Source organism: Apostichopus japonicus, chromosome 19 (assembly GCF_037975245.1).
Source record: "Apostichopus japonicus isolate 1M-3 chromosome 19, ASM3797524v1, whole genome shotgun sequence".
Lineage (NCBI taxonomy): Eukaryota > Metazoa > Echinodermata > Holothuroidea > Aspidochirotida > Stichopodidae > Apostichopus > Apostichopus japonicus.
This window is the reverse complement of record NC_092579.1, coordinates 12,994,215-13,020,557: the sequence shown is the minus strand read 5'-3', so window position 1 is coordinate 13,020,557 and position 26,343 is coordinate 12,994,215. Positions and strand designations below refer to the sequence as shown.

Sequence of the window (26,343 nt, the reverse complement as noted above, 5' to 3'; positions counted from 1 at the left end):
CGCAGCAACTCGGCCACTGCTTCGTCAAATCGAGAATCTCCAGTCCACTTTCAATGACCAATCACAAACCTGGGAACAGGTGGAGAGAAACTTGACAGAACGTCTGGCGGACGCTCAAGCCCAGTTGGCTGGAGCAGTCGAGAAAGAGAGGTCAACAACAGAGACTGCTATGATGGCCACCTCCAAGGTTTCATCTTTGGAGTCACAGCTGGCCCTCCTTAGACAGGAGAAATCTAAACTCTTAGCTTCACTGGAGATGGAAAAGATGAAGGCCCAGTCATTAGAGGAACAGAAGGATAGGTAAATGTTTGGAGGAGCACTGCAGATAGGATTAATTGGAGGAGGGGAGGATTAAGTGGAAGAGGGGAGCATTAAGGGGAGGATTAAGTGGAGGATTAAGATGAGGAGGGGAGGATTAAGTGGAGGAGGGGAGGATTAAGTGGAGGAGGGGAGGATTAAGTGGAGGAGGGAAGGAGGGGAGGATTAAGTGGAGGAGGGGAGGATTAAGTGGAGGAGGGGAGGTGGAAGTGGCATTTGATGGCTGTAATTAAGGAAAGTTTGTTAAATAAATAACTGGTCCATTTCATATTTTTATAATGGAAGTGCTATGAGTTTTGTAGGATGTATTTGAAGGGGTTCATGTCCAATCCTATATACCCCCAACATGGACTCTGTGATGCCAAACTAAAGAAAACTGTTTTTATGCAATATCCTAATGAGAGCATGAATCTATGGTAGTCAGTTCTTTTCATGTCCTTCGCAAGCAATGCTACAGATTTCTCCCTCTTTTAGCATCATCTGACATCACTGTTTTAAGACAGAATTTAAGATCTACCTCTTTTCTCTTAAAAAATATTGCATTTTCAGACGAGTCCAGGTGTAGTTTTATATGATAGAACTCTTTTAATTTACCCCCAAAAATTAACAAATTTCAAGAAGAAGAAGTGTCGATCATAAACGCTGTCACGTTAATCTTCCGGTGTGCCATGTCTGATTAACACTTTTCTCGTTTCTGTGCAGAGAACATTCTCAGTTTGAATCTCAACGCCACACATACATCAAGGCCTTGGAGGACTCGCAAAGGGAAAAGGATATCCTTGAGAAGAAAGTACAGGTTGAATCTCTCAAAGCTGAAGCCGAAAAGAAAAGAGCAGTTATGGCCCAAGAGGCCCTCGAAGAAAAGGTAACGGTTTAGGTAAAACAAATCTGAGAAAAATTTAAAGGGGTACAACAATCAGATGGCAGTATACATCATCCCCTGTCCCCCTCTCCCCAACCACTTGCCTCATCTTTTACTCACCCAGTGTTTTGTGGAACTGGGCTATGTTAGAAGATATTGGACATGTCTCTCTCCTTTGGAATTTGTGTCTTTAGTTTTTCAACATTCATCATGCTCAACAACAAAAAGGAGTTTAACCCCTGACAGACCTCGCGAGAGGTCCTACGCAGGATAATAGCATTGTTTTTATAGAAAAGACACTTTTTTTTTTTTTTCCTTGGGAAAGTTGTCTATTGTTCAGTCAGGGAGTTGCTGGTATTAAAGTGAAGTCTTATGTAATCACATTGTATAGAAGCCATAAATAAACCCAAGGTCAGAACTAAAGAGCCAATTAGGTAGGGAGGAAAGGGGAGGAAAGTAAATAGGATTTTGGAGACGGAGCGGTTTCTGTTGTTTGGGTCGGATCATGCTGAGACTCCCATAGGTCAGTCATCATGGAGTCAAGTTTTGCATTTGAAGATATTGTGCCGTTTCAACTTTCATGATCTACGGAAATCTTGGAAGAAATTTCAGAGAGAAGGCTTCTAAGCAAGGAAAGACATATTTTATTTTTGCATCAATTTATTTGTTTCTGTACAGGAGAGGCAAACAGAACAGGAGAAGAGAATTAGTCCAATCAACATTTCTGGTTCCAGTACCCCTACCAGACCCATCCTTACACCAACCCTTAGTATCTCATCTCAGGTATGGCTAATAGACAAGTTATGATTACACTCGGTGACCCTTAGTACCCCTACCAGACCCACCCTTACACCAACCCTTAGTATATCATCTCAGGTATGGATAATTGACAATTTATTGTTACACTTAGTGACCAAATTAAAAGTATTACTACTCCGTAAATACTGTTTTAAGAATGACAAATGAGCCAAAAATCCTTGCCATCTATAAAGAAAACTCCAGTGGTTCTTGTTTCAACTCTGTTTAACAATTACTCATGCTTTTTGGTTCCTTGCTTTAGCAAAAGGAACCTATGCAGTCAGGTTGGCGTGTGTGTGTGTGTGTGTGTGTGTGTGTGTGTGTGTGTCTGTGTGTGCATCTGTGACACTTTCTTGGGTACGCTCTATCTCAATAAGGGAAAGTTGGATTGAGGCCAAACTTGGACTATAGATCCGTCATATGGAGAAGGTGTGCCCTATTGTTTTTGGTGCCCACAAAGGTCACCAAAGGTCAGTTATGGTCCAAAAACCGAACATATTAAAACTGCAATAACTCCCAGTGCCAATGTGCGACAAGGTTGATATTTTGGGAAAAGTTGTGAACTGGTTAGGGGAACATTTTCAAACTTAACGGTCATGTGATCCGAGGTCACCAAAGGTCAATGAATGATAAAAAACTAGTATTTTTGCGATAACTTGAGAACAAAATGTCCGTTAGGGTTGGGAGTTGCTTCAATGTTATCCAATTGTCGACCCGCATCTGGGTGACCCTTGACCTCAATTTGACCTCTGGTGACCTTTACGTGTTTTTGGGGATTTTTACAGTTTTGATGCTATTTTCAGATGTCAAAGGTACCTTCTGATCATAAATGTCAATGGGTTGACCCCGTGTGACCTTTATGTGCGAAGTTATATGGGGTCAAAGTTTTTCGGTCGGAGTTAGGATGGTCATACAGACTTTTCGTTTTGTTTTTTGGAATCAGGAGATTGAACTACATCTGAAACCAAGGTCAAAAGGTCAAAGGTCACATTAGAAAAAATGTGCTTATTTTGGGAGGAAACGAGCAAAAAAGAAAATGTTTGGTTTTGATGCTAGATTTGGATATCAAAGGTACCTTCCGATCAAAAATGTCAATTGGTTGACACCCGTGTGACCTTCGTGTGCGAAGTTATACGAGGTCAAAGTTAATTTTCAGACATTTAATGCAACAACTCCCAGTTCCAAGGTGTGAAATGGTTGATATTTTTGGACAAGTTGCAAATGGTATAGGGAAATATTTTCAAACTTAACGGTCATGTGATCCGAGGTCACCAAAGGTCAATTAATGTCAAAAAACTAGTATTTTGGGGGTAGAAAATGGGCAAAGAAAAAAATGTTTGAATTTTTATAGTTTGATGTCTAATTTAGGTCTCATCAATCAAAAATGTCAATAAGTTGACCCAAGGTGACCTTTGTATGTAAAGTTATATGAGGTCAAAGTTAATTTTCAGACATTTAGTGTAATAACTCCCAGTGCCAAGGTGTTACACAGTTGATATTTTGAGACAAGTTGCAAATGGTATAGGGGAATATTTTCAAACTTAACGGTCATGTGATCCGAGGTCACCAAAGGTCAATTAATGATAAAAAACTAGTATTTTTGCGATAACTTGAGAACAAATTGTCCGTTAGAGTTGGGAGTTGCTTCAATGAAATCCAATTGTCGACCCGCATCTGGGTGACCCTTGACCTCAATTTGACCTCTGGTGACCTTTTTAGTGTTTTGTGGATTTTTACAGTTTCGATGCTATTTTCAGATGTTAAAGGTAGCTTCTGATCATAAATGTCAATGGGTTGACCCCCATTTGACCTTCGTGTGCAAAGTTATTTGAGGTCAAAGTTAATTTTCACACAGTTAATGCAATAACTCCCAGTTCCAAGGTGTGACAAGGTTGATATTTTTGGAGTAGTTGCAAATGGTATAGGGGAATATTTTCAAACTTAACGGTCATGTGATCCGAGGTCACCAAAGGTCAATTAATGATAAAAAACTAGTATTTTTGCGATAACTTGAGAACAATATGTCCGTAAGGGTTGGGAGTTGCTTCAATGTAATCCAATTGTCGACCCGCATCTGGGTGACCCTTGACCTCAATTTGACCTTTGGTGACCTTTTTAGTGTTTTGGTGATTTTTACAGTTTCGATGCTATTTTCAGATGTTAAAGGTACCTTCTGATCATAAATGTCAATGGGTTGACCCCCATTTGACCTTCGTGTGCAAAGTTATTTGAGGTCAAAGTTAATTTTCACACAGTTAATGCAATAACTCCCAGTTCCAAGGTGTGACAAGGTTGATATTTTTGGAGTAGTTGCAAATGGTATAGGGGAATATTTTCAAACTTAACGGTTATGTGATCCGAGGTCACCAAAGGTCAATTAATGATAAAAAACTAGTATTTTTGCGATAACTTGAGAACAAATTGTCCGTTAGAGTTGGGAGTTGCTTCAATGAAATCCAATTGTCGACCCGCATCTGGGTGACCCTTGACCTCAATTTGACCTCTGGTGACCTTTTTAGTGTTTTGTGGATTTTTACAGTTTCGATGCTATTTTCAGATGTTAAAGGTAGCTTCTGATCATAAATGTCAATGGGTTGACCCCCATTTGACCTTCGTGTGCAAAGTTATTTGAGGTCAAAGTTAATTTTCACACAGTTAATGCAATAACTCCCAGTTCCAAGGTGTGACAAGGTTGATATTTTTGGAGTAGTTGCAAATGGTATAGGGGAATATTTTCAAACTTAACGGTTATGTGATCCGAGGTCACCAAAGGTCAATTAATGATAAAAAACTAGTATTTTTGCGATAACTTGAGAACAAATTGTCTGTTAGAGTTGGGAGTTGCTTCAATGAAATCCAATTGTCGACCCGCATCTGGGTGATCCTTGACCTCAATTTGACCTCTGGTGACCTTTTTAGTGTTTTGTGGATTTTTACAGTTTCGATGCTATTTTCAGATGTTAAAGGTAGCTTCTGATCATAAATGTCAATAGGTTGACCCCCGTGTGACCTTCGTGTGCGAAGTTATATGAGGTCAAAGTTAATTTTCAGACATTTAATGCAATAACTCCTAGTTCCAAGGTGTGACAAGGTTGATATTTTTGGAGTAGTTGCAAATGGTATAGGGGAATATTTTCAAACTTAACAGTTATGTGATCCGAGGTCACCAAAGGTCAATTAATGATAAAAAACTAGTATTTTTGCAATAACTTGAGAACAAATTGTCCGTTAGAGTTGGGAGTTGCTTCAATGAAATCCAATTGTCGACCCGCATCTGGGTGACCCTTGACCTCAATTTGACCTCTGGTGACCTTTTCGTGTTTTGTGGATTTTTTACAGTTTCGATGCTATATTCAGATGTTAAAGGTACCTTCTGATCATAAATGTCAATAGGTTGACCCCTGTGTGACCTTCGTGTGCGAAGTTATATGAGGTCAAAGTTAATTTTCAGACATTTAATGCAATAACTCACAGTTCCAAGGTGTGACAAGGTTGATATATTTGGAGTAGTTGCAAATGGTATAGGGGAATATTTTCAAACTTAATGGTCATGTGATACAAGGTCACAAAAGGTCAGCTAATGTTAAAAAAGTAGTATTATGGGGGGAGAAAATGGGCAAAGAAAAAATGTTTGAATTTTTACAGTCATGCTCTATTTAGGTCTCACCGATCAAAAATGTCAATTGGTTGACCTCCGGGTGACCTTTGTGTGTGAAGTTACATACAAGTTCAAAGTTAATTTTTTGACATTTAATGCAATTAAATCTCAATGCCAAGGTGTGACATGGTTGATATTTTGGGACAAGTTGTGAATGGGGTGGTGGAACATTTTGAAACTTAAAGGTCATGTCATCTGAGGTCACCATTGTTATCATATCTGTTGACACGCTTGTAGGTCTCTTATATTTCTTACATTTTTGACGCCATATTTAGATCTCAAAAGTGGCTTTTAATAAAAAATCCGATCACATTATGTGATCACAAAAGTGTTGGCTATAGTGTTGGTTACTTTATGGGAACATGTAGGACCACAATTACTTGGACTATTTCATCCCAATCTTGCTTGATAATATTATGTGTATTGTCATATACCCCAAGCAAGGAACCACAGTGCCCTTGGGCTCTTGTTGCTAGGAAGCTGAGAGTTGGAAACATAGTAACTTGTTGGACTGAATGTGATGATTGTAAGCTTACCTACTAGTATTGAAAGGATCGGTTGAGGCCTAATGTGTATTTGTGATGAAATAGCAAAGTCGTCCTTTATTGGTTAGTTTGGGTCCACTGTTTTCTTGTGCTACCTGTCTTGTGACTTCAGCAATATCGAAGCATTAGGTTACTAATTGGTGGTAATTTAATTAAACAAACCACTGATGAAAACAGAATGTCTAAAGTTTAAACTGGGATAATGTCCCTATCTTCTTTACTCACTTTATACTGCTAAGAAGTGAATTATTATTTGTTTACTTTTATACTGGTGTCTGAAAATTCTGAAAAATGTAAAAGATTCTTTAAACCTACGTCGACAAGTTTCGCAGTGGATAAGCTGTTTGCTGGTAGTTTGTCCTTGTTCTCCATCTCTCTCTCTCTTAATTTAAGATTCGAACATATTCATCATATGCAACCTCACTTGACCCACACCTTGGTATACTAACCCATCTCTGTGACTATTTAAAAAGTAATGTTTGAGCAGTGAAGTTAATCAGCTGCATTGCAAATGTAAATAATGGATGGCCGAAAGCCTTCAGCAAAGCAGTATTTTGAAAGATGAAGAGAATCGTAGTACCGTCATTCAGGTTTTATCACCGCTCTCTTTCTCAATCAGAGTGAAATCCTGGAGAGAAGCATGTCGATCAGCGGGGAGAGGTTGCAGCACGACAGCCTCATGAACGGTTCGGCCTCGACCGTGATCGAGAACCTCCAGTCACACGTAAAACTAAAGGAAGGAGAGGTGGCACAATTACAGGTGAGATGAGATGGGTTACTGGTCCTTTAAGTTGTTTGCTATACTCAAACTGATCATGTAAAGGTAGTTCAGGTTCAGATTACGAACGTGTATCACACCTTTAAAACTCGTGGTAGGTGACCACAAAAACTATTGTCAGGGCTTGTCTTCACACCGGACTTCATATCGTCAAGGACGGAAGTCACTTTCAAATGGTTACTCCTACGTTACCATGCTTTTTTTATGGTATAGATGGTTTTTAACTCTGACATCAGTTTAAGCATCATGTGTACCCACTACTCTTATTAAAAGGTTCAGTCAGTCAGGTATCTGTGAGTCTGCAGGTCAGATCTCACATTTATTTCATTTGGTAGAGATGTTTTCATCTTGATGGGTTCTGCTCAGACTTCCCCTTATTCTTTGTTTTAGGGTGAAATAACACAACTTGAGAGAACAAGGGCATCCATGGCAGAGGAAATAGTGAAGCTAGCCAACCTGAATGAGACACTTGAAGATGAAGTGAAAGTAGTACCAGAACTCACAAAGAAGATGAGGGTAAGATCAGATTTTTTTTTCTTCTTCCTTTTTCTCCAAACCAGGTCTATAGTCATATTGCACGTCAGGATTGGCCAAAGTTTTAACGGAGTTACATCGTCCGTAATTCGTGAAAATACACTTCCAGAAATATACTCTTCCTCGTTCCTTCTACTCTTCCTCAAAAATACTCTTCCTCGTTCAGCTCGTCCAAATTATCCTTGTACAATGAGGATTATCAAATTTTGATGAAAATTGTTAGTGTGTGGGCAAATATTTTTTTGGGGGTAATGAAAACAATATGATGTTAAAAATATTTATTTTGAGGATGAGTGACTATTCTATGATTATCTTATTTTTAATTTGGTCACAATACTAATAATAACCTTATAGATGACAACAGTTAATTTTCTCATCAAACCACAAAGATAATTGTTCCAAGTGATGGCATTAACAACATTTCATATAAGAACATAATAAGAACACAACATCTGAGAGAACATGATAGATGGATTTCCTTACTACAGTTGATGTAATAACTGTGATTACATTACTACCTATGAGATTACATTGAGATACATTGAGATTACATTACTACCTATGAGATTACATTGAGATACATTGAGATTAAATTACTACCTATGAGATTAAATTGAGATTACATTACTACCTATGAGATTACATTGAGATACTTTGAGATTACATTACCTATGAGATACATTGAGATACATTGAGATTACATTACTACCTATGAGATACATTGAGATTACAGTACCTATGAGATACATTGAGATTACATTACCTATGAGATACATGGAGAAACATTGAGATTACATTACTACCTATGAGATACATTGAGATACATTGAGATTACATTACTACCTATGATATACATTGAGATTACAGTACCTATGAGATACATTGAGATTACATTACCTATGAGATACATGGAGAAACATTGAGATTACATTACTACCTATGAGATGCGTTGAGATACATTGAGATTACATTACCTATGAGATGCATTGTGATACATTGAGATTACATTACTACCTATGAGATGCATTGTGATACATTGAGATTACATTACTACCTATGAGATACATTGAGATACATTGATTACATTACCTATGAGATGCATTGTGATACATTGAGATTACATTACTACCTATGAGATTACATTGAGATACATTGAGATTACATTACTACCTATGAGATTACATTGAGATACTTTGAGATTACATTACTACCTATGAGATTCCATTGAGATACTTTGAGATTATATTACCTATGAGATACATGTAGATTACATTGAGATTACATTACCTATGGGATACATTGAGATACATTGAGATTACATTACTACCTATGAGATGCATTGAGATACATTGAGATTACATTACTACCTATGAGATGCATTGAGATACATTGAGATTACATTACCTATGAGATGCATTGAGATACATTGAGATTACATTACCTATGAGATGCATTGAAATACATTGAGATTACATTACCTATGAGATGCATTGAGATACATTGAGATTACATTACCTATGAGATGCATTGAAATACATTGAGATTACATTACCTATGAGATACATTGAGATTACATTACTACCTATGAGATGCATTGTGATACATTGAGATTACATTACCTATGAGATGCATTGAGATACATTGAGATTACATTACCTATGAGATGCATTGAAATACATTGAGATTACATTACCTATGAGATGCATTGAGATACATTGAGATTACATTACCTATGAGATGCATTGAAATACATTGAGATTACATTACCTATGAGATACATTGAGATTACATTACCTATGAGATGCATTGTGATACATTGAGATTACATTACTACCTATGAGATACATTGAGATACATTGAGATTACATTACTACCTATGAGATGCATTGAGATACATTGAGATTACATTACTACCTATGAGATACATTGAGATACATTGAGATTACATTACTACCTATGAGATGCATTGAGATACATTGAGATTACATTACCTATGAGATGCATTGAAATACATTGAGATTACATTACCTATGAGATGCATTGAGATACATTGAGATTACATTACTACCTATGAGATGCATTGAAATACATTGAGATTACATTACCTATGAGATACATTGAGATTACATTACTACCTATGAGATGCATTGAGATACATTGAGATTACATTACCTATGAGATGCATTGAGATACATTGAGATTACATTACCTATGAGATGCATTGAAATACATTGAGATTACATTACCTATGAGATGCATTGAGATACATTGAGATTACATTACCTATGAGATGCATTGAAATACATTGAGATTACATTACTACCTATGAGATGCATTGTGATACATTGAGATTACATTACTACCTATGAGATGCATTGAGATACATTGAGATTACGTTACTACCTATGAGATGCATTGAGATACATTGAGATTACATTACTACCTATGAGATGCATTGAGATACATTGAGGTTACATTACCTATGAGATACATTGAGATACATTGAGATTACATTACCTATGAGATACATTGAGATACATTGAGATTACATTACTACCTATGAGATACATTGAGATTACATTACTACCTATGAGATACATTGAGATACATTGAGATTACATTACTACCTATGAGATGCATTGAGATACATTGAGATTACGTTACTACCTATGAGATGCATTGAGATACATTGAGATTACATTACTACCTATGAGATGCATTGAGATACATTGAGGTTACATTACCTATGAGATACATTGAGATACATTGAGATTACATTACCTATGAGATACATTGAGATACATTGAGATTACATTACTACCTATGAGATACATTGAGATTACAGTACTACCTATGAGATACATTGAGATACATTGAGATTACATTACCTATGAGATACATTGAGATTACATTACCTATGAGATACATTGAGATTACATTACCTATGAATGATATTGACCTGCTCTAGCTGATGATACCACACTCATAATTACTCAAAGCTATCAACATTTTTTTTTCTTGTCCTTCAATTGTCTTTGTAGGAGATAGATCACAAGTACAATGCTGTCCTCCAGATGTACGGAGAGAAAGCAGAAGAGGTCACGGAATTAAGGCTGGATATTCAAGAAATTAAAGAAATGTATCGTCAACAGGTAAAGACAGACGTGCTATACTAGTCTTGTGGATCCTTAGTTCTCTATCGTGAACATTTAAAGGCTAGGTTAGGTCATTTAAATATGGCCAACAATGGGCAGTGGTGCAAGGATATTCTATGGATTGTATTCAGTTTGAATATAATGGTATACTCCAAAACTGGTTATTGTCATAAATCCCTAAAGAAAGAAGAAAAAACCCTAATGGGATCCATGCCTTTGTGTCTCTTGACCTGATCTAAGTCATGTTTTTAGTATGTACAAACAGTACACTATATATGTATGTTTCAACAACACTTGCAGATGTTGTAGAATCCTGGACTGGTTTGTTTGGTCTTCTTGCAACTGTCCAGTTTCTCTGATTGATCGGTACCGACCGTTACCTGCTAACTACCCGATAATTATTAACCAGCAAACTTCCATTAGTTAGAAATGAAGACCGGCCTCATCATGCTAATGTGTACCGTATACTTTCTATACTGGTTTTAGCATAAAAAAGTATTGAAAACAAAATCAAATTCAATGTGAAATACTGATTTAGTTAATTACACTCAAATCCTTCTCACATTTTGTTTTATAGATTGAAGATTTGTTGAAGAAAGACCCTGACCGTAATTGAAGGCGTAGTACTTCTTCTGATGATGGTGTTGTAAAAACTGTTCTCAATCCAGGCTGAAGGGAAGGATTCTCGGAGACGGAATGACTGGAAGTCAACGATAGGACCAAAGTTCTGGGTTACATTCAAGTTGTTTACCTGCAATAATCATTTTAAATATAATACATAGACTATGATTTGCAATATCCTAGAAGGCAAACAACGTCTAGCGTTATTTTTGGTCAGCCGTATTTTGGAAAGGCAGCAACTTTCCTGTCGAATCCTATTCTTGGCAGTTAATGAAATATTGACTAACGAACATCAAGGCAATGAAATTCAAAGACAAAAGAGGTCGTCAGAGAATTTAGCAGCGAGAAAACAACAGAGAATGGCAGAGTAGTAATTAACTACTGAGGAAAAATTTGATGAAATGGTAAACAAATTTTCTTTGGTACAGGGAATTATTTGGATAGGTGGTTAGGTTAGGTCATTTCTTCAATGTTGCTTCCGATTGTCAAGAAGCCCCAGTTGCTTTTTAGCACAGACAAGGAATACTTAAGCACTCAGTGTGTTAGTTCTGTGCAAAGGCAAAGGTCATCCCATAATTAACTTTGTCTATGTTAAATGATTAAAATCCACTGGTAGAATTTTTAGGTGTAATGTTCTCAAAAACATTATTTTCACTTTGATATTTATACCAAAACCCAATACATTCAAACCATTCCTTAAATTATTCCCCATGCTTTGGTTAAGCCTCTTTTGTTGGAATAGGGAGCACTCTGGAGGGAAGGGGAGGGAGAGGGGGGTCATGTCAGACTAGGGATTTGAGACCTCTTCACACTTAATGGTGTACATTCTTTCGGATTAATCTATGAACTGGACTGAAACATTTTTTAAGACCTCACAAAAGAGAGAAAAAAAAGTTTCAAAACCATATTTAAACTGTACTAAGGTTTGGAGTAGACCTAAGACTGTCTGCCCTAAACTTGTAGAAAGTTTGGTGTGTCAATTCTTTGAACATGAATTTGAAAAAATGCTTAAATGGTCAACAAACAATGAGCTAATGTTAATGAAACTCTGATCCCTCACCCATTAAAGGAATCACCAAACACTTTAAATATTTCGGATCAAGTATTCCCAATGCAGGTATAGCCATTGGAGTGGTCATCAAACTGATATGTCATATCCTTGTGGTTGGTCTTGAAAATAAGGTAAAACTAACTTTTACTCAACTTCTTTTGAGAAATTTCATGGATAATTTGTTAATTATTACTCATTTTTAGTAGTAGTTTTCTCTCTTTGCAATACCATTTATTTCATATCAATAAGATGAATTTTTTGTTCACATATTATTTATCATCCCATAGGTTTTTTTTGTGCTTATACTACCTTTTTTCAAATTAACAATGACTTTGGAGCAAATTTTAAAGGTTTCTAAGAACGTACCTTTGTTCTCATCTTCCTAATCAAATTTTGAAAATATAGGAGCCCGAAGATAATTGGCTACTGAAGTTGATTGGTTACTGAAAAATTTTAAATTTCAATCCATCATAAAACTGAGATTAAAAAGAAGAAAAGAGTAATTTATTTATTCCTGTAGCGTAAGAATTTATTAATTTTGTTAATATTGTTTTTCCTTTAAGATTATAAATTTCGTATATAGATATTTATTTTACCCAGTGATATTTGAGCAATGGGATGATAATTGACGAACAGGGGCGTAGCGAAGGGGTTTTTGTTGGGGGGGTGTAGAGAATTTGATTTGCCGACGGATCTGGAAGTGGCGACTGAAATGGGGGAGGGGTCTAAGGGGAGGGGGTGTCCCCCTCCCCTTTGGCAATTTTTGGTTTTGAAACGTCCTTAGATGCAATCTGGTGCATATTTTAAGTCCAATTTGATTTGCCGACGGATCTGGAAGTGGTGACTGAAATGGGGGAGGGGTCTAAGGGGAGGGGGTCTACCCCTCCCCTTTGGAAAATTTTTAGTTTTGAAACGTCCTTAGATGCAATCTGGTGCATATTTTAAGTCCAATTTGATTTGCCGACGGATCTGGAAGTGGTGACTGAAATGGGGGAGGGGTCTAAGGGGAGGGGGTCCCCCTCCCCTTTGGAAAATTTTTAGTTTTGAAACGTCCTTAGATGCAATCTGGTGCATATTTTAAGTCCAATTTGATTTGCCGACGGATCTGGAAGTGGTGACTGAAATGGGGGAGGGGTCTAAGGGGAGGGGGTCTACCCCTCCCGTTTGGAAAATTTTTAGTTTTGAAACGTCCTTAGATGCAATCTGGTGCATATTTTAAGTCCAATTTGATTTGCCGACGGATCTGGAAGTGGTGACTGATAGGGGAGGGGTCTAAGGGTAGGGGGTCTACCCCTCCCGTTTGGAAAATTTTTAGTTTTGAAACGTCCTTAGATGCAATCTGGTGCAATTTTAAGTCCAATTTGATTTGCCGACGGATCTGGAAGTGGTGAGTGATGGGGGAGGGGTCTAAGGGTAGGGGGTCTACCCCTCCCCTTTGGAAATTTTTTAGTTTTGAAACGTCCTTAGATGCAATCTGGTGCATATTTTAAGTCAAATTTGGCACGGAAAAAGCTCCCGTTCTCCTTTTCTCTATTCAGCTTTCCTTCTTTCTTCCCCTTCCGCTCTCTTCACCTTTTCTCCTTTTGCCGACAGACCCAAATTTGCCGACAGCGACCAAATTATTGGGGGGGTGTGACACCCCCCACACCCCCCCGCTCGCTACGCCCCTGTTGACGAAAGTAGTGTAAAATGAGAAGCAAATGTGTAATAAGCCGTATTTGAAAATTGTAAGAACTTAAAAAGGGAATTTTATAAAGTTTTTTTAAATTTATTTTTAAAGGCTCATTTCGTAGTTTAAAGTTACTTTGATGTTTTTTTTTTGTGGGGGGGGGGGATGGGGCAGGAGAGGTAGGATTTATTTAGTGCATAGTCTATAGGGAGAATATTCCAACTTTTTTGTATTTTTAAAGAACATTTTTGGACATCTATTTTACATATGTGTACAGAGAGAACATTTTGGTTACTACCCTTTTGTGGGTTCCAGAGAGTTTCTATAAGGTATGTGTTTTTCCTTCCTTCTTCTTTTTTCATGTCCTTTTTCAAAACATGTGTGAGGCAGCAATGAAAAGATGAAATGGGATTGTATTAATTGTAATTACATCCCTTTCTAGGTCATTTGGTTGTGAAACCAGAGCAGAAAGAAAAGTTAAAATGGTAATCAAAATGATTAAATATGGTCATTATGTACAGCTCTATAGTACTACTTCAGAGAAAATTATTTTACTTCAGAGAAAATTTAGTTTACTACTCGATCTATCTTTGTTACTGCTTTGGTGGAAACTTTTGGTGGTAGATTTGAAGCAAAAATCCGTTATTGAATTAGCTGGTGTTGTTTAATTATTGATCAGTGGCTAAAAGTATTTAAATGCAATATAGTTTTTTAATAATCTCTTGTTTTCCAGACTGTTCACTTCATTAGATGCTGTCAACTCTCTGTAATGCTTTATCGATTTCATGTTACTGCCGCAAAATATTTCCGACCCCTCTTGTGAATTGATATCAGATTTCAATTGTTATGGTTTTATTGTTTACGTGTTAGATTTTCTCTCGAGTTATTTCCATTGTTGATTTGTAATTGTTTTTCTGAACAAATGTAGAGAACTTAGATGTTGTCCTTATGGAAGTAAGACACTAGTAGCATCTTTGTCCAAGAAAAGTCACTTTAATAGTAAGTAGGGCAGATTGGAAACATATCGGGCAAGGTAACATGTCTGTATGTTAAAAATCTCTCGTCAGCTTCTCTTTGAAAGTTTTAACTCTCCCTCAATACATTTACATCGTTGACTTAAAATTTGATTATTTCAGAATAATTACTATTTATTTCAAAATAAATAAATTTAAAAACTAGAGGTACTGACATTGTCCTCACAAGTATCTCAAGATAAGATGCTCAGGAGACTAGTTTTAAAGATGAGAATAGTTTTAAAGATGAGAAAAGTTGAAACCATCCATCAAGGTTTAGGCTTCGCAGGATTGACAAAGGCAACGACTTTGGCTTTTCGATCGTTTCTATCTGTGACTTTTTATCTCTCGAGTCTAATAATAACATAAAAAATAAACTTGCCCAGTAATGACAAAGATGGTCAACTTTCATTCATGCTAAAAGTTTTCACATATGGTGAAGGTACGAAAGAGTGTCCGGTGAATAAATATTTCGTTTTCCTAGTGTTCACGTCATTGTGCAATGGTTCTTTGGTATGTAATGAATGAAGCAAGGCTTACAGTTGGAATGGGGAGACAAACTTTCATCTTTAATCATTAAAACATCTTGAATAAAGTTATCTTTTGAAAGAAAAATCCTACATATGTAGCAAGTGCTGTTTTGTGTTCTTTTTCCTTCTGTATCACACTTGCTACTAGTAAAATGAGAGTATCTAGATTTTCATTTCATTTTTTACAAGGCCATCTATGAAGGTCAGTGAAGTACACAGGATTTCAAAGGTGAGGGGAGGGGTGGGGTGAGGCAGGGTGGCAAAATCCAAGTTCTTGACTGATTTTCATAGGGGCTTTAACCTTTGTGGACGGGCTGTAGGTGGCTTAAAACGATTTAAAAGATAGGTGTGGCTGTGGCGTCGTAGAATGCAATACCCATGTAGGGCATCTGGGGTCCTTCCCCCTCCCCCTTAAAACAAAGAGTCAAATAGAATCAAATTTTAGATGTTAAATTTTATGCCATATTTAGACTGCAAATTAGGTTTTAAAACAAGACTTATGCCAGTAAATTAGTTTGAATGGCCCCCAATCAATTCACATCCCTCCCCCCCTCCTTGTGCACATCACTGTTCATGGTGTCAAATATTCTACAAAGACAGTTAATGGACCCCTCCAGACAACTTTACCACACTTATCAAGTATTATTGACAAGAATACTGCATTCAGCCCACTTGATACGTCTTATTGATATTTTTGATTCGTCTTATTGATAAAGTAGCGATTTAATTTCATTCCGATCGATTGAAAACTAAGATTGAGAATATCTTCTAAGCCCAAAAAAAAGAAACACAACATGGCTTCTGTTCTCTGAATTGCTTTTATTTGAACACACACACACACTGGATCAGTTCAATGCAACACTCCTAGAACATTAAATATGAACTTTCTTGAAGCAAACTGATTTCTGTGGTAAACTAGATGAATGCATACCTCAATTTTCAAACTTCAACAAATTCCTTCAAATGAATCGCAGATATTCCATTACTTGGAAGGAAATATTGACGGTTTTGCCAAGAAATTTGTTTCATAGCTTAAAAGGTATCTTGAAACAGGCTACCAAGTTTCTGCAAAACTTCGGTACAGAATGATCAGGTTGTTTGATTTTTAATTAATGCAAAACAAAAACCTGATCTTTCTTGTTCAGATATCTCTGTACCAATATCTTTTACTCATCATCGTCACAGAATAAAATCATTCCAGTAAATGTTGCTAAAAGCTCCAGAGCTGCACGTTTTCCATTTCAAATATATCTCTATGAAATTATTAAATGGATTTTTAGAGGGTGGCTGCGAGGGTTAAAGTTCCCAGACTGGGAAATGTGGCCACCATGGGTATTTCTCCTTGTTTGGTTTACTGTTTGGGTACATCTCAAAGTATTCCTCCAGCGTCATATCTTCAAATGGCACCATGTTGTTCAGGGCTGCTATCTGTCAAAACAAATGTGGAATATAATATTAAGACCATAAAATGAAACACAAACCCAATTTTCAACCGTGTCTGAAACAATTTACCTTTAATTCACTGCGACCACCCATATCAGCATGTTCATTACACACATGTAAACTAAACAAACTCGTATTGTCCACTTTTTTACACAATTTCAAGGAGGAAACGTCTGAAAACATCTGTTTATTCCTTGCAATGGAAGGAAATGACACAATTTCGCAAGCTACATCGGTAAGACTGAAAGAAAGATAGGCCTTCTATTCAAGAGAATGGACCAAACACAGGCTAGCCAGTGAAAGTATGTCTAACGGTCATAAACAAAACAGAGAGATTGGATAGACACATGATCTATTGGGCGAATTTTGATTGAAGTTTGTAGAATCTACGGACTAGTTAAAAAATCTGGTGAATTTTATTCAGCTCTAAATGTTCATTGACAGATAACTCAATATAAATAATGATAATTGATATGAGAATTGCATAGAACTGTGTTATTTTCACTGAGCTTATAGGGCAGTAAGCTGGAAAGGTCAAAGTTAAAAGTTGGCAACACACATTGACACTTTAAGCATTCTCAAAAGTAGACAGTCACAGTTAAACATTTATATGACTTGCTTCAATACATTTAATTTATCTTGGAAAGCCGTGGCACCACTTCATACCTGACTTCCTAAAGTAGCAACAACACAGTGCTGTTGAGTTATGATACACTAACAAAGCTGCAAAATCCTATCCAATTATTCTAATTATTTCTGACCACCTTCCCAAATCCTGCCTTGTGCTCTTCTAGTGTACATGTATAATCAATGTATACACACAATTAATCAGCTCTGTATCTCCCTCAGTCATAGAAGTACAAAAATCATCTAAAGGAAACAACACAGGGCACAGTCAATCCTTTGAACACTGAGAGTCAACACACTTTCAAAAACCTTTTAACTAATTCTCAAGTGACTCTTTCTATGACAGGGAAGCAAGTTTTCATTTTCTTTTAAACAATCAATTATCTATGAAAAGTTACGAAAATCAGATAGTCTTTGTCGAACTGTCCGAATTTCTAAATTTCACTCTTGGTAATCAGATGATCTCTCTGAACGGTCTCCTCTATATAATTAAAGGATTGTGATGATATAGCTTTCTGAAAGGTATATAACTACCAAATAGTTGCAATGCTTGACTGCTCATAGTGCCAACCCTTCACACCCCTACCACCCTCAGTACACATCTAGTAGCCTGAGTTGACCACAGTTTAACATACCACTGCTACTGGCAATGCATGCAGATTACTCGATGCTACTGGTGGGTAGTGGTACGGCTACGACCCTGCTTCAAGAGCGATATCTGCGGCACTTTGTCAGTACTTAATCTAAACTACACTTGACACAAACCCATCCTGTAAACTCCACTAAGTTCTGCAAATCTTACTTGAATGGCAGTTGTGGTCAGTTGGATCACACTTTCATAACCAAGCCATGTGGGTACCCTGGTTGAATGAACTGCGTATATTGCTATGCCAGTGCTAGTGTGGTTAAAACTCACCTTATCCTGATACTGTTTGATGCGATTGTTCGACTCGACGACAAACTTCGACACTTTAGTGTCCTAGAAATGAAGAAAGATAATTCCAATGATTAGTAGGATAGCTCTCATAATAATCTGCCAAGTAATAACTCCCAAGTAGTGATACTAAGAGGGAGGAAGGTAAGGAGGGAGGGGATACCTCAAGTTACAATTTTTTGAATTATATTCAAAGTTTGGTCCATAAAATGTTTTCATAAAGATCTTCATTCCACTGAATCCCAGACTTATGCCATGGACTCTCCCAACACACAAAGGTTGAACCACAAACTGACACCAAAGTCACCCGTATCTCTAGTCTTGTCAGGGATTGTCATTTTGTCTGTAAAATTCTGCTTTCATATTCAGGTTAATATCAGAAACCAACTTTTGGTCTAAGAACACAGATTTTGTGTCAAAATAGCAAACCCTGGTCTGATACATGAAGTATCCTAAGTTATGCAATATTTGGACAAAGTATAACATTTATGGAGTGTACAATAGTTGCAACAACTCTGTAGTATCCACAAGTTGGTCAAGAATGCCCCCTTACATTGCTACCTGTGTCAGGATCCTTCATAATTAACAGTTCTGCAGGGAGTTAAGTTTAGTGGGATTCTCTCTAGGGAAGATCTCCAGATATTGACTCCATGAATGAATAGTTTATCACAAAATATAAACAGCCAAACAGGACACCCAAACATCAACTGGAATTTGCAAAGTAAACATTTTAACTTATCATGGAAGAACTTTTTACCCTAGAAGTGAATAATTTAATTGTCTTACATTTTGCATGATAGTTATAGTGCAAATGACTTTTGTTTATAAAATAATTAAATACTAAAGGTACTCATTTGTTCTATTAACATACAAAAACCACTACACTAATGTGTATTTTTGCAATTATTGAACAGTTTTGGCCAGTCAGCTAGGTTAAACCAGACAGAGCATTCTTAATTTAGATTCAATCAGCTTTTAATACTACATTCTCTTACCATATCTTTCTCTTGACCTTCTACAGTTACTGTGGCAGTATCCTTAGGTTGTGGTACTTTGAGAGCTTCAAACTAGATAAGGGTGAAAAGAAATGTACAACAGTAACAATATAAAACAAAGACTTCCAAGTGTACTTAAGGTGTCAAAACTAGAAACTATGGCTTCATTCAAACTGAATTATTTCTGGAGATTTCCAGTCAGGCCTTGTAAAGAAAGTTTCTGCAAGGCCTAGGACTAAGCAGTTCGTTTACTGTCACACACTTACAGACAGAATTTTTGGAGATAAATATATATCTGTTATTAATGAATACATGAAAATACATCTTCCAACTAAGGCACACCAGACTGCTTATATACAATTGCTTGGTTTGATTCCATTTATCCTTTGACAAGACATAAATGTGTAGAAGATGATACCATTCTAGTATTTACACCTCTGGTGACCTCTAATGCCCTAACCTGCACACAACACAACATGAATGTGGAATCATGTACCAAGTCCAAAATGAAACCATTACATAGGTTTTCAGTTATCACGTCTACAATTCAAAGCCATCACAGGCACATATCTAAGCATCTATACAACCTGATACATAATGTACACACATATGCCATCACCATAGCATAAATGACTTATGGACAATAAGGAATCACACATTCCAGTCATATGAAATCTGACTTCAACTTACCTCTTTCTGAAACTTGTCAACTAATCCTGCGACAGGAACAGTTTTTTTGTAAGCATCCCAGTTGATGGCTGGTGGTTTCTCTGGGACAGCTGCTAACCTATTTTGTTGAAAATGAACGGGGAAAAAAACAGTGATATAATATGATATTTTCATCCTTTTTGTATAGTCTTCTGAATTAATATTAGTGCATACCAATCAAGCCATCATTAATAGGACAATTTCCATATAATTGTAGTATACTTCATATTAACAGTTGCAAGGCCAGGATTAATGTAATCCTGCCTGCAATGACAAAGATTATTATCCAAAGTCTGGTGTGATTAGTTTACATTAGTTTTACTTGTGTAGCATCTAGATATTGTACATTCTTCAATATCAAAGCACATGTATTCTATGCAATTCACAATTCAAGTCATACTTTCAAACTCTAATAGACCCACCAACAGTGTTTATACAGGTATGCAAGCCTGTGTTCTTGTTGATAAACAAAACTTTGAAAAGGGTAAATTCACATGTTTCTAGCTTTTCTACCTTGAAGTGGCTCCGCTGATAAAAATTCAAAGTGGGACTGGCATTTTGAAGCAACACAGTGTACATTATGGCAATTTTTCCAGCGACGGAGTAGCTCTGCGGATTCCATGTCAAAGTGGGGGAGCAACTTGAGAAGGACACAATTTATATCACGTGTGGGAGTTTTGTTAAAAATTATTAACTCCAAATTTTCTACCTCAGAGAGGCGAGTGACAAGCTATCTGAGAACAACACAGTGTACATTATGTACTAGAATTGTTTTGGAAATTCGAATTGAGGTCAAAATGGGCAACTATTTGAGAACAACAATAGTCTAGACCTAAAGTTGGTGAAGGCAGTGGAACCGTGAAGCTCAAAGCTGGCTATGAGTGGGAAATTGTGCCTTATCTAGAGATGAACAGCACACAAAACCATTCCATTGCAGTATTTTATAAGAAACAAACTTCATAAGCTCAAATTGCTACACAAACTGTGACCACAACATTATTCCCTGATCAGCACAGTTTGATTGTAAGAATCTGTCAAAACTTAATACAAATTTAAGACTGTCACAAAATGTCCCTTCTGCTATGGCAGAAACTACTGATTTTGGTAGAGCCTATGTATATCAAAAGGAATTAAGAAAGTAAGTACCTTTCTTTAATAAAAATCAATTGGTAGCTGTCGCTCCTTATTATAGAAAATGCAAACATATCTGGTGAATATTGATCCATTAATAAACGCAATAATCTTACTTTTGAAGAAAAGTTACGAAAAAGTAGATAGAAGACAGTCTATTGTGGCACGTTACAATTACAACGATTCGAGTGGTTTTAACATTAGGCTTGGCATTTATAGTGGGTTGCCTCACTCACAAAATGTTAGCCTAACGTTAAGAATTGCCTAAGTGGAGTCGACAAGTAACTTCTACACAAACTTACTTTGTTTTTAATGCGTCAGCTTTGGTTTTTAAAGCATTAAATTGTGATCTTTGGTTTGGAGGTACCCTTTCTGCAAAAGCAGCCCAATCTATAACTTTCGCTCCAACCCTCCGTGTAGCCATTTTAGCGATTATTTTAGACCAAGGCAAGGTTTTTCTGCTCAGTGCTATCTCGGGCGAAGGATGAAGTGATGGCGCTATGTATCTAAACGACCCAGAGCTCTATATACGGCTCTGAAACGACCTAGGCTCTGCTGAGTCCGCTCACACGACGCGAATGAGTCTCCTACATAAAAATATGAACTTGTTGCTTCGGCTGTTATATTTTCCTCCCCTTTTACATTCGCCGCACAGACCGGCGCGATCACAAGAGGAACGTATCACATACAGAAGCAATCACATACGTGACATCACATGAGTTTTATATGAATATTAGATTGTACAAAAAGGTTTGAGAATAAAAACAAATCCAGTGTGTTCTGGTAATATCAGGTGCGTACCCAGGGGGGGGGGCGTTGGGGGCGCGCGCCCCCCGGGTAAGGAAAAGAGGAGAGAAAAAAAGAGAAGAAAAAAGGGAAAAGGAGGGGGAAAAAAGAAAAGGAGGAGAGGAAGGAAGGGAAAAGAAAAAGAAAAAGAGAGAAAAAGGAAAAAAGGAGGGAGTAGAAGATAGCCAAGACCTCGGGAAGAGAAAGAGGAACAGTCATAGTTAAAGCGCTGATCCCTATAATATACACAGGGTAGTCAGTGACAGATCAAGGATTACGGAGGGGGTGTGCGCCTCACCCTACCCCTTACACCGACAACTCCATTTTTGACGTTTCCATTTTTCCTCTCTCACTAATGTATCTATATAAATACTATATATGGTCTATCATAACGCGTGTGTGTGTATGGACGCCTTAAACAATTGTACAATTGTGCTATATGGAACCAACTGTGGCTGGTCTTGAACTCGACCGAGTCGTCGGGGTACATGACGCATTTCGGGAAGGGGCGACCGCCCCCCCCCCCGAGCAAATTTTCTTTATGACATCGCTAGTAATTTCAAAATAGACAATGCTTAAATGCAACTTACAAGGCCTGGTAAGTGTCATTTCCAGCGATCTGGGAGGCATTTTCGGCCAAAATTTTTCTTGTACGCTTCGCGCCAACTCATGGTGGCGCTTCGCTTAGATAGTTTGCCTACAGGCTTCGCCCCTCCCTTGGCAATTACTCGCTACACGCCTGTTCGAATTTGTAAAGCAAAGAGCAGATATAACATCATATCAGTGAGCATTGAAATGCATGTTCCACGATGAACAGCCTCAAAAACTGTCTATGTGTGTAGTTAATAGGCGTAGGAGCCCAATTGGATTTGGGGGCTGTAATGACTTGCCCGAAAAAAAGCCAAAATTTTTCGCGCGCAAACCGCGCGCGTTCAACATATCGATGCCAATATCATATAAGCAAGCATCGGTCATTACAGTGCATGGCATCGTGTACCTTACGGTCCGTCAAAGTTGCACGGTATACCGCTGGATGCTATGTAAACAACCAAATGTCTTATGTAGATGGAGAAAAATCATACAGATCCATTTATGTCAAAACTCTCTTTTACAGTAGTAATGTCGGCCAAGCTTACAACTTTATTTTAATTACCAAGGAGATCATTTTTAAGCTATTCATTGCTATTTATTTTTCTTTCAGTAGGTGCCCGAAAAAGATGGGGAAAAATTTGGTTGCGGGGGGGGGGGGGGGGGCTGCAGCCACCGCCTCCTACGGGACCTACGCCTATGTGTGTAGTGTTCGGTTTCGATATACCTGATATCGGAAATATCTGCTATTTTTCATTTCCTTCAACCAAGTTTTATAATAGCCATTATAAGAGGTTGCAATATTTCTACACCAATAAATTAACTGTGTCGGAATTTTCCAAAATTTCCTCACCAACATTCTTCATCATACTTTCCTCTACTCGTGCAACTTTGACCTGTCTGTTAGGGGATCAAGGAGGTTTTTCTATATTGCTTGTCCATAGACTGAATTTTGTGCAACATTATGGGTATGTTTTGAAGTGATTTTATTCACGTGAAATGTGAATTTTCAAATTCTCAACAAATAATGGGCTTAAAACCTTCAAAAGTGGGGCTTTCGGATATTGTGGGCCGTGACGTATAATCACCTACAAAAGCAATGATCCATAGGACATGCAATCAGGTCGAACATGATGTGTGACTGGTGACAATCTTCAAAAAGGTTATGGATGGAAAAAACTTTTGGGAAATCCTTATTCTCAGGCAAAAGTGTACATCTGGTTGGTCATTTTCAAGCCCGAGAAGTGCTATTTCCGGTGATCTGGGGGGTATCAAAACCAGAAATTTTCTTGTACGCTGCGCGCCAACCGATGGTGGCGCTCCGCTTAGATAGTAATTCGCGCCCCCCGGGTTAGAAAATCCTGGATACGCGCCTGAATATAATGTTGTTATCTCATGTCATAAGTTCCCGATAAATATTGGGAAAGGGTACAATTATTGCACATCGGTCTTCAGGATGTACGACTAGAGTACAAAGATATACATGCTGTTCTCTAAAATTAGACGACACTGACTGAAAAACTTTATTAACTGAGGCTCTTGTTAGGGATAAAAAATAGCAGAAAAATACAACCAAACCCCTTTTCACAATTCGCAAACACGAAATACTAAGTCAAAGGAAGCTTCCGATCACCAACAACACTGCAAAGCAACAAGTTTGAACCGATCAAAGTCGAGAAACTGGTTCTAACCGCTGCAACATGCCTCAAGTTACCTTAATTAATCATCGACAGTGTTTTAAAACGGCTTTAATGATGTCAGCTTATTCACTCCGAAACGCCGAATGCAAGTTTTATGATCACATGTCATATTGTCAGTCTCATATGAATCACAGTAAAAAGGAAGGTATATAAAATCTTTGACAGGGCCCTTTTAGGTACAGTTGTGTTCTAAAACATCGTTATTTATACATGGCGTATGAAACGCCCTTTAGCTAATTGGCTGATTTTCGTAATGGTTATTTTTCAAGGGACACGAAGAATTTTTGCCAGTCCACCGCACACTACACCACTGATCACGACCCGAGGCAACTCGACTGACACTTCGTGGAAAATCGTGGAGAGTCGGGCAATGTGCGTGCCAGTTTAGTACTGCGACTATGATCATGATATTGTCAGTTTCAGTCGCGTTTTCCCGACTGGCAGACGGCAGTGTGCGGGGCTTCACGACTGAAACTGTACAGTTTTAACAAATATAACCAATCACGGGTCAATACATATGCGTGTGACTTAGGTCACATGCAAATGTATTGATCTAAACGGGATCAGTTGACAGCAAACAGTTCTTGCGCGCTGATCAGTCGGTCAGTATGTGGGGGTCAGTCGTAGGACAATTATTCTTTACGAGTAAAGATAATACACGTGACGAAGGTCGAGTCGGGTCGGGTCGGGTCGGGTCGGGTCGGGTCGGGTCGGGATCAGTCGTACAGTGTGCGGCGGGCTTTACTGATTTTTTTGTGGTTGTCGAGACTGCTAAATATTAGTCAAGACTGTAGGAATTAAATCGACCGTGGAAAAGTTTAACCAGTATGCATGTTTTCTCTTATACAACACAAAAGTGAATTTACCTCGATCTGAATTAAGTTCCAATAATTTGCAGTATTCATTCCTTCATTCCACGCCAAATGTGCATATTGATAAATATCGGAACGTTTGATTTTCATAATAAATTACTTTCGTCTAGTTCGTATATGTAGGTCTAACTATTATAAGCCACAACGTTACATTGTGGCAGATGTAAGTGCAGCGAAATCGCTTTCAAACAGCTGCATATACTGTACAGCAGACTGATTCCTACACGGTATAGCCGTACTTGGCTTTCTTCTGATTTACTCTAGCCTAGTGGTGGAAATATAATTATGTGAGCAGATTTATTAACTGCATGGATTAAGAGAGCTTTTCATGAGAATTTTTAGAAAGTTAATGCATGGAAATAGACCCGTATCTATAGCTGCGCCAAGTTCCCAAACTGTTAACAATTCTTTCGTTATTTGAATTTCTTCCATTGTAACTCATGAGTGTAGGCCTGCAGTGTATACGGTCACCATGAAAATATAAAAGAAAAACTACGGGAAAGTAACAGTTTTCACCTCTTATTGGCTCTATGACATGTCAGATTGACAAAGTGGCAACCATCTCTGTCATTACAGATCTACGCATGATGCCGCACTGTCTCGAAATACATAATTAGGAGTGTTAGCTCAGTGGTTAACGCCGGTGCCTTTCAATCATAAGGTCCCGAGTTCGAGTTACTCCAAGATTAATGTATGTCGTCCAGTTACAGAGTTGTTGACAATTGACAATTCATAATCATGGACGTTAAATATGAATCTAAGAGACTGACTTCGGTCAGCTTGCGGCTTTGATAAGCCAATGATGGCTTCTTCGCGAGTTCTGCTTACAGGAGGATCTAAAATACATACATTAGGCAGTGGTCGAGAGCAGACGGTCCAAACGTCCATGGTGTAGATGGCGCTCTTCATGACAAAACCAATGAACGAGATCCCACACGACGCCGCGTTCACGAACCGAAGTACACTGTGATACTGTGTAACACATGTAACGCAATGCACCAAAACCACACAGCCTCCTGTTCTGAAA

General features: G+C 37.7%; 2 protein-coding genes across 2 annotated transcripts in view; one reads left to right on the top strand and one right to left on the bottom strand.

The window, feature by feature from the left end:
• The window catches only part of LOC139960597 (TATA element modulatory factor-like), a 34,412-nt gene extending 21,941 nt beyond the window's left edge, over nt 1–12,471 (top strand). The window contains exons 12-18 of the mRNA XM_071959065.1: nt 6–300; nt 1,021–1,183; nt 1,859–1,963; nt 6,801–6,941; nt 7,350–7,475; nt 10,535–10,645; nt 11,226–12,471. Of these exons, the coding sequence (XP_071815166.1) occupies nt 6–300; nt 1,021–1,183; nt 1,859–1,963; nt 6,801–6,941; nt 7,350–7,475; nt 10,535–10,645; nt 11,226–11,264 (980 nt within the window). The 3' untranslated portion in view covers nt 11,265–12,471. The remainder of the gene's footprint in view (nt 1–5; nt 301–1,020; nt 1,184–1,858; nt 1,964–6,800; nt 6,942–7,349; nt 7,476–10,534; nt 10,646–11,225) is intronic.
• A 58-nt stretch (nt 12,472–12,529) lies between these two features.
• On the bottom strand, nt 12,530–21,874 carry LOC139960600 (ATP synthase subunit d, mitochondrial-like). The gene is made up of 5 exons (XM_071959069.1): nt 21,673–21,874; nt 20,222–20,318; nt 19,532–19,603; nt 18,519–18,581; nt 12,530–16,960 (listed from the first exon to the last, which is right to left on the bottom strand). Exons 1-5 carry the CDS (start codon nt 21,792–21,794, stop codon nt 16,829–16,831), a joined length of 486 nt encoding a protein of 161 aa, XP_071815170.1. The 5' UTR covers nt 21,795–21,874; the 3' UTR covers nt 12,530–16,828.
• Between the last annotated feature and the right edge of the window lie 4,469 nt (nt 21,875–26,343).

What these genes read in the sequence shown, in the direction of transcription:
- LOC139960600 (XM_071959069.1), bottom strand. Translation starts at nt 21,794, where the DNA reads ATGGCTACACGGAGGGTTGGAGCGAAAGTTATAGATTGGGCTGCTTTT. An exon ending in TTGACAAGTTTCAGAAAGAG is followed by an intron (nt 19,604 to 20,221) that starts GTAAGTTGAAGT and finishes ACCCTTATCTAG; the next exon opens with TTTGAAGCTCTCAAAGTACC. An exon ending in TCAAACAGTATCAGGATAAG is followed by an intron (nt 16,961 to 18,518) that starts GTGAGTTTTAAC and finishes TTGTTTTGACAG; the next exon opens with ATAGCAGCCCTGAACAACAT.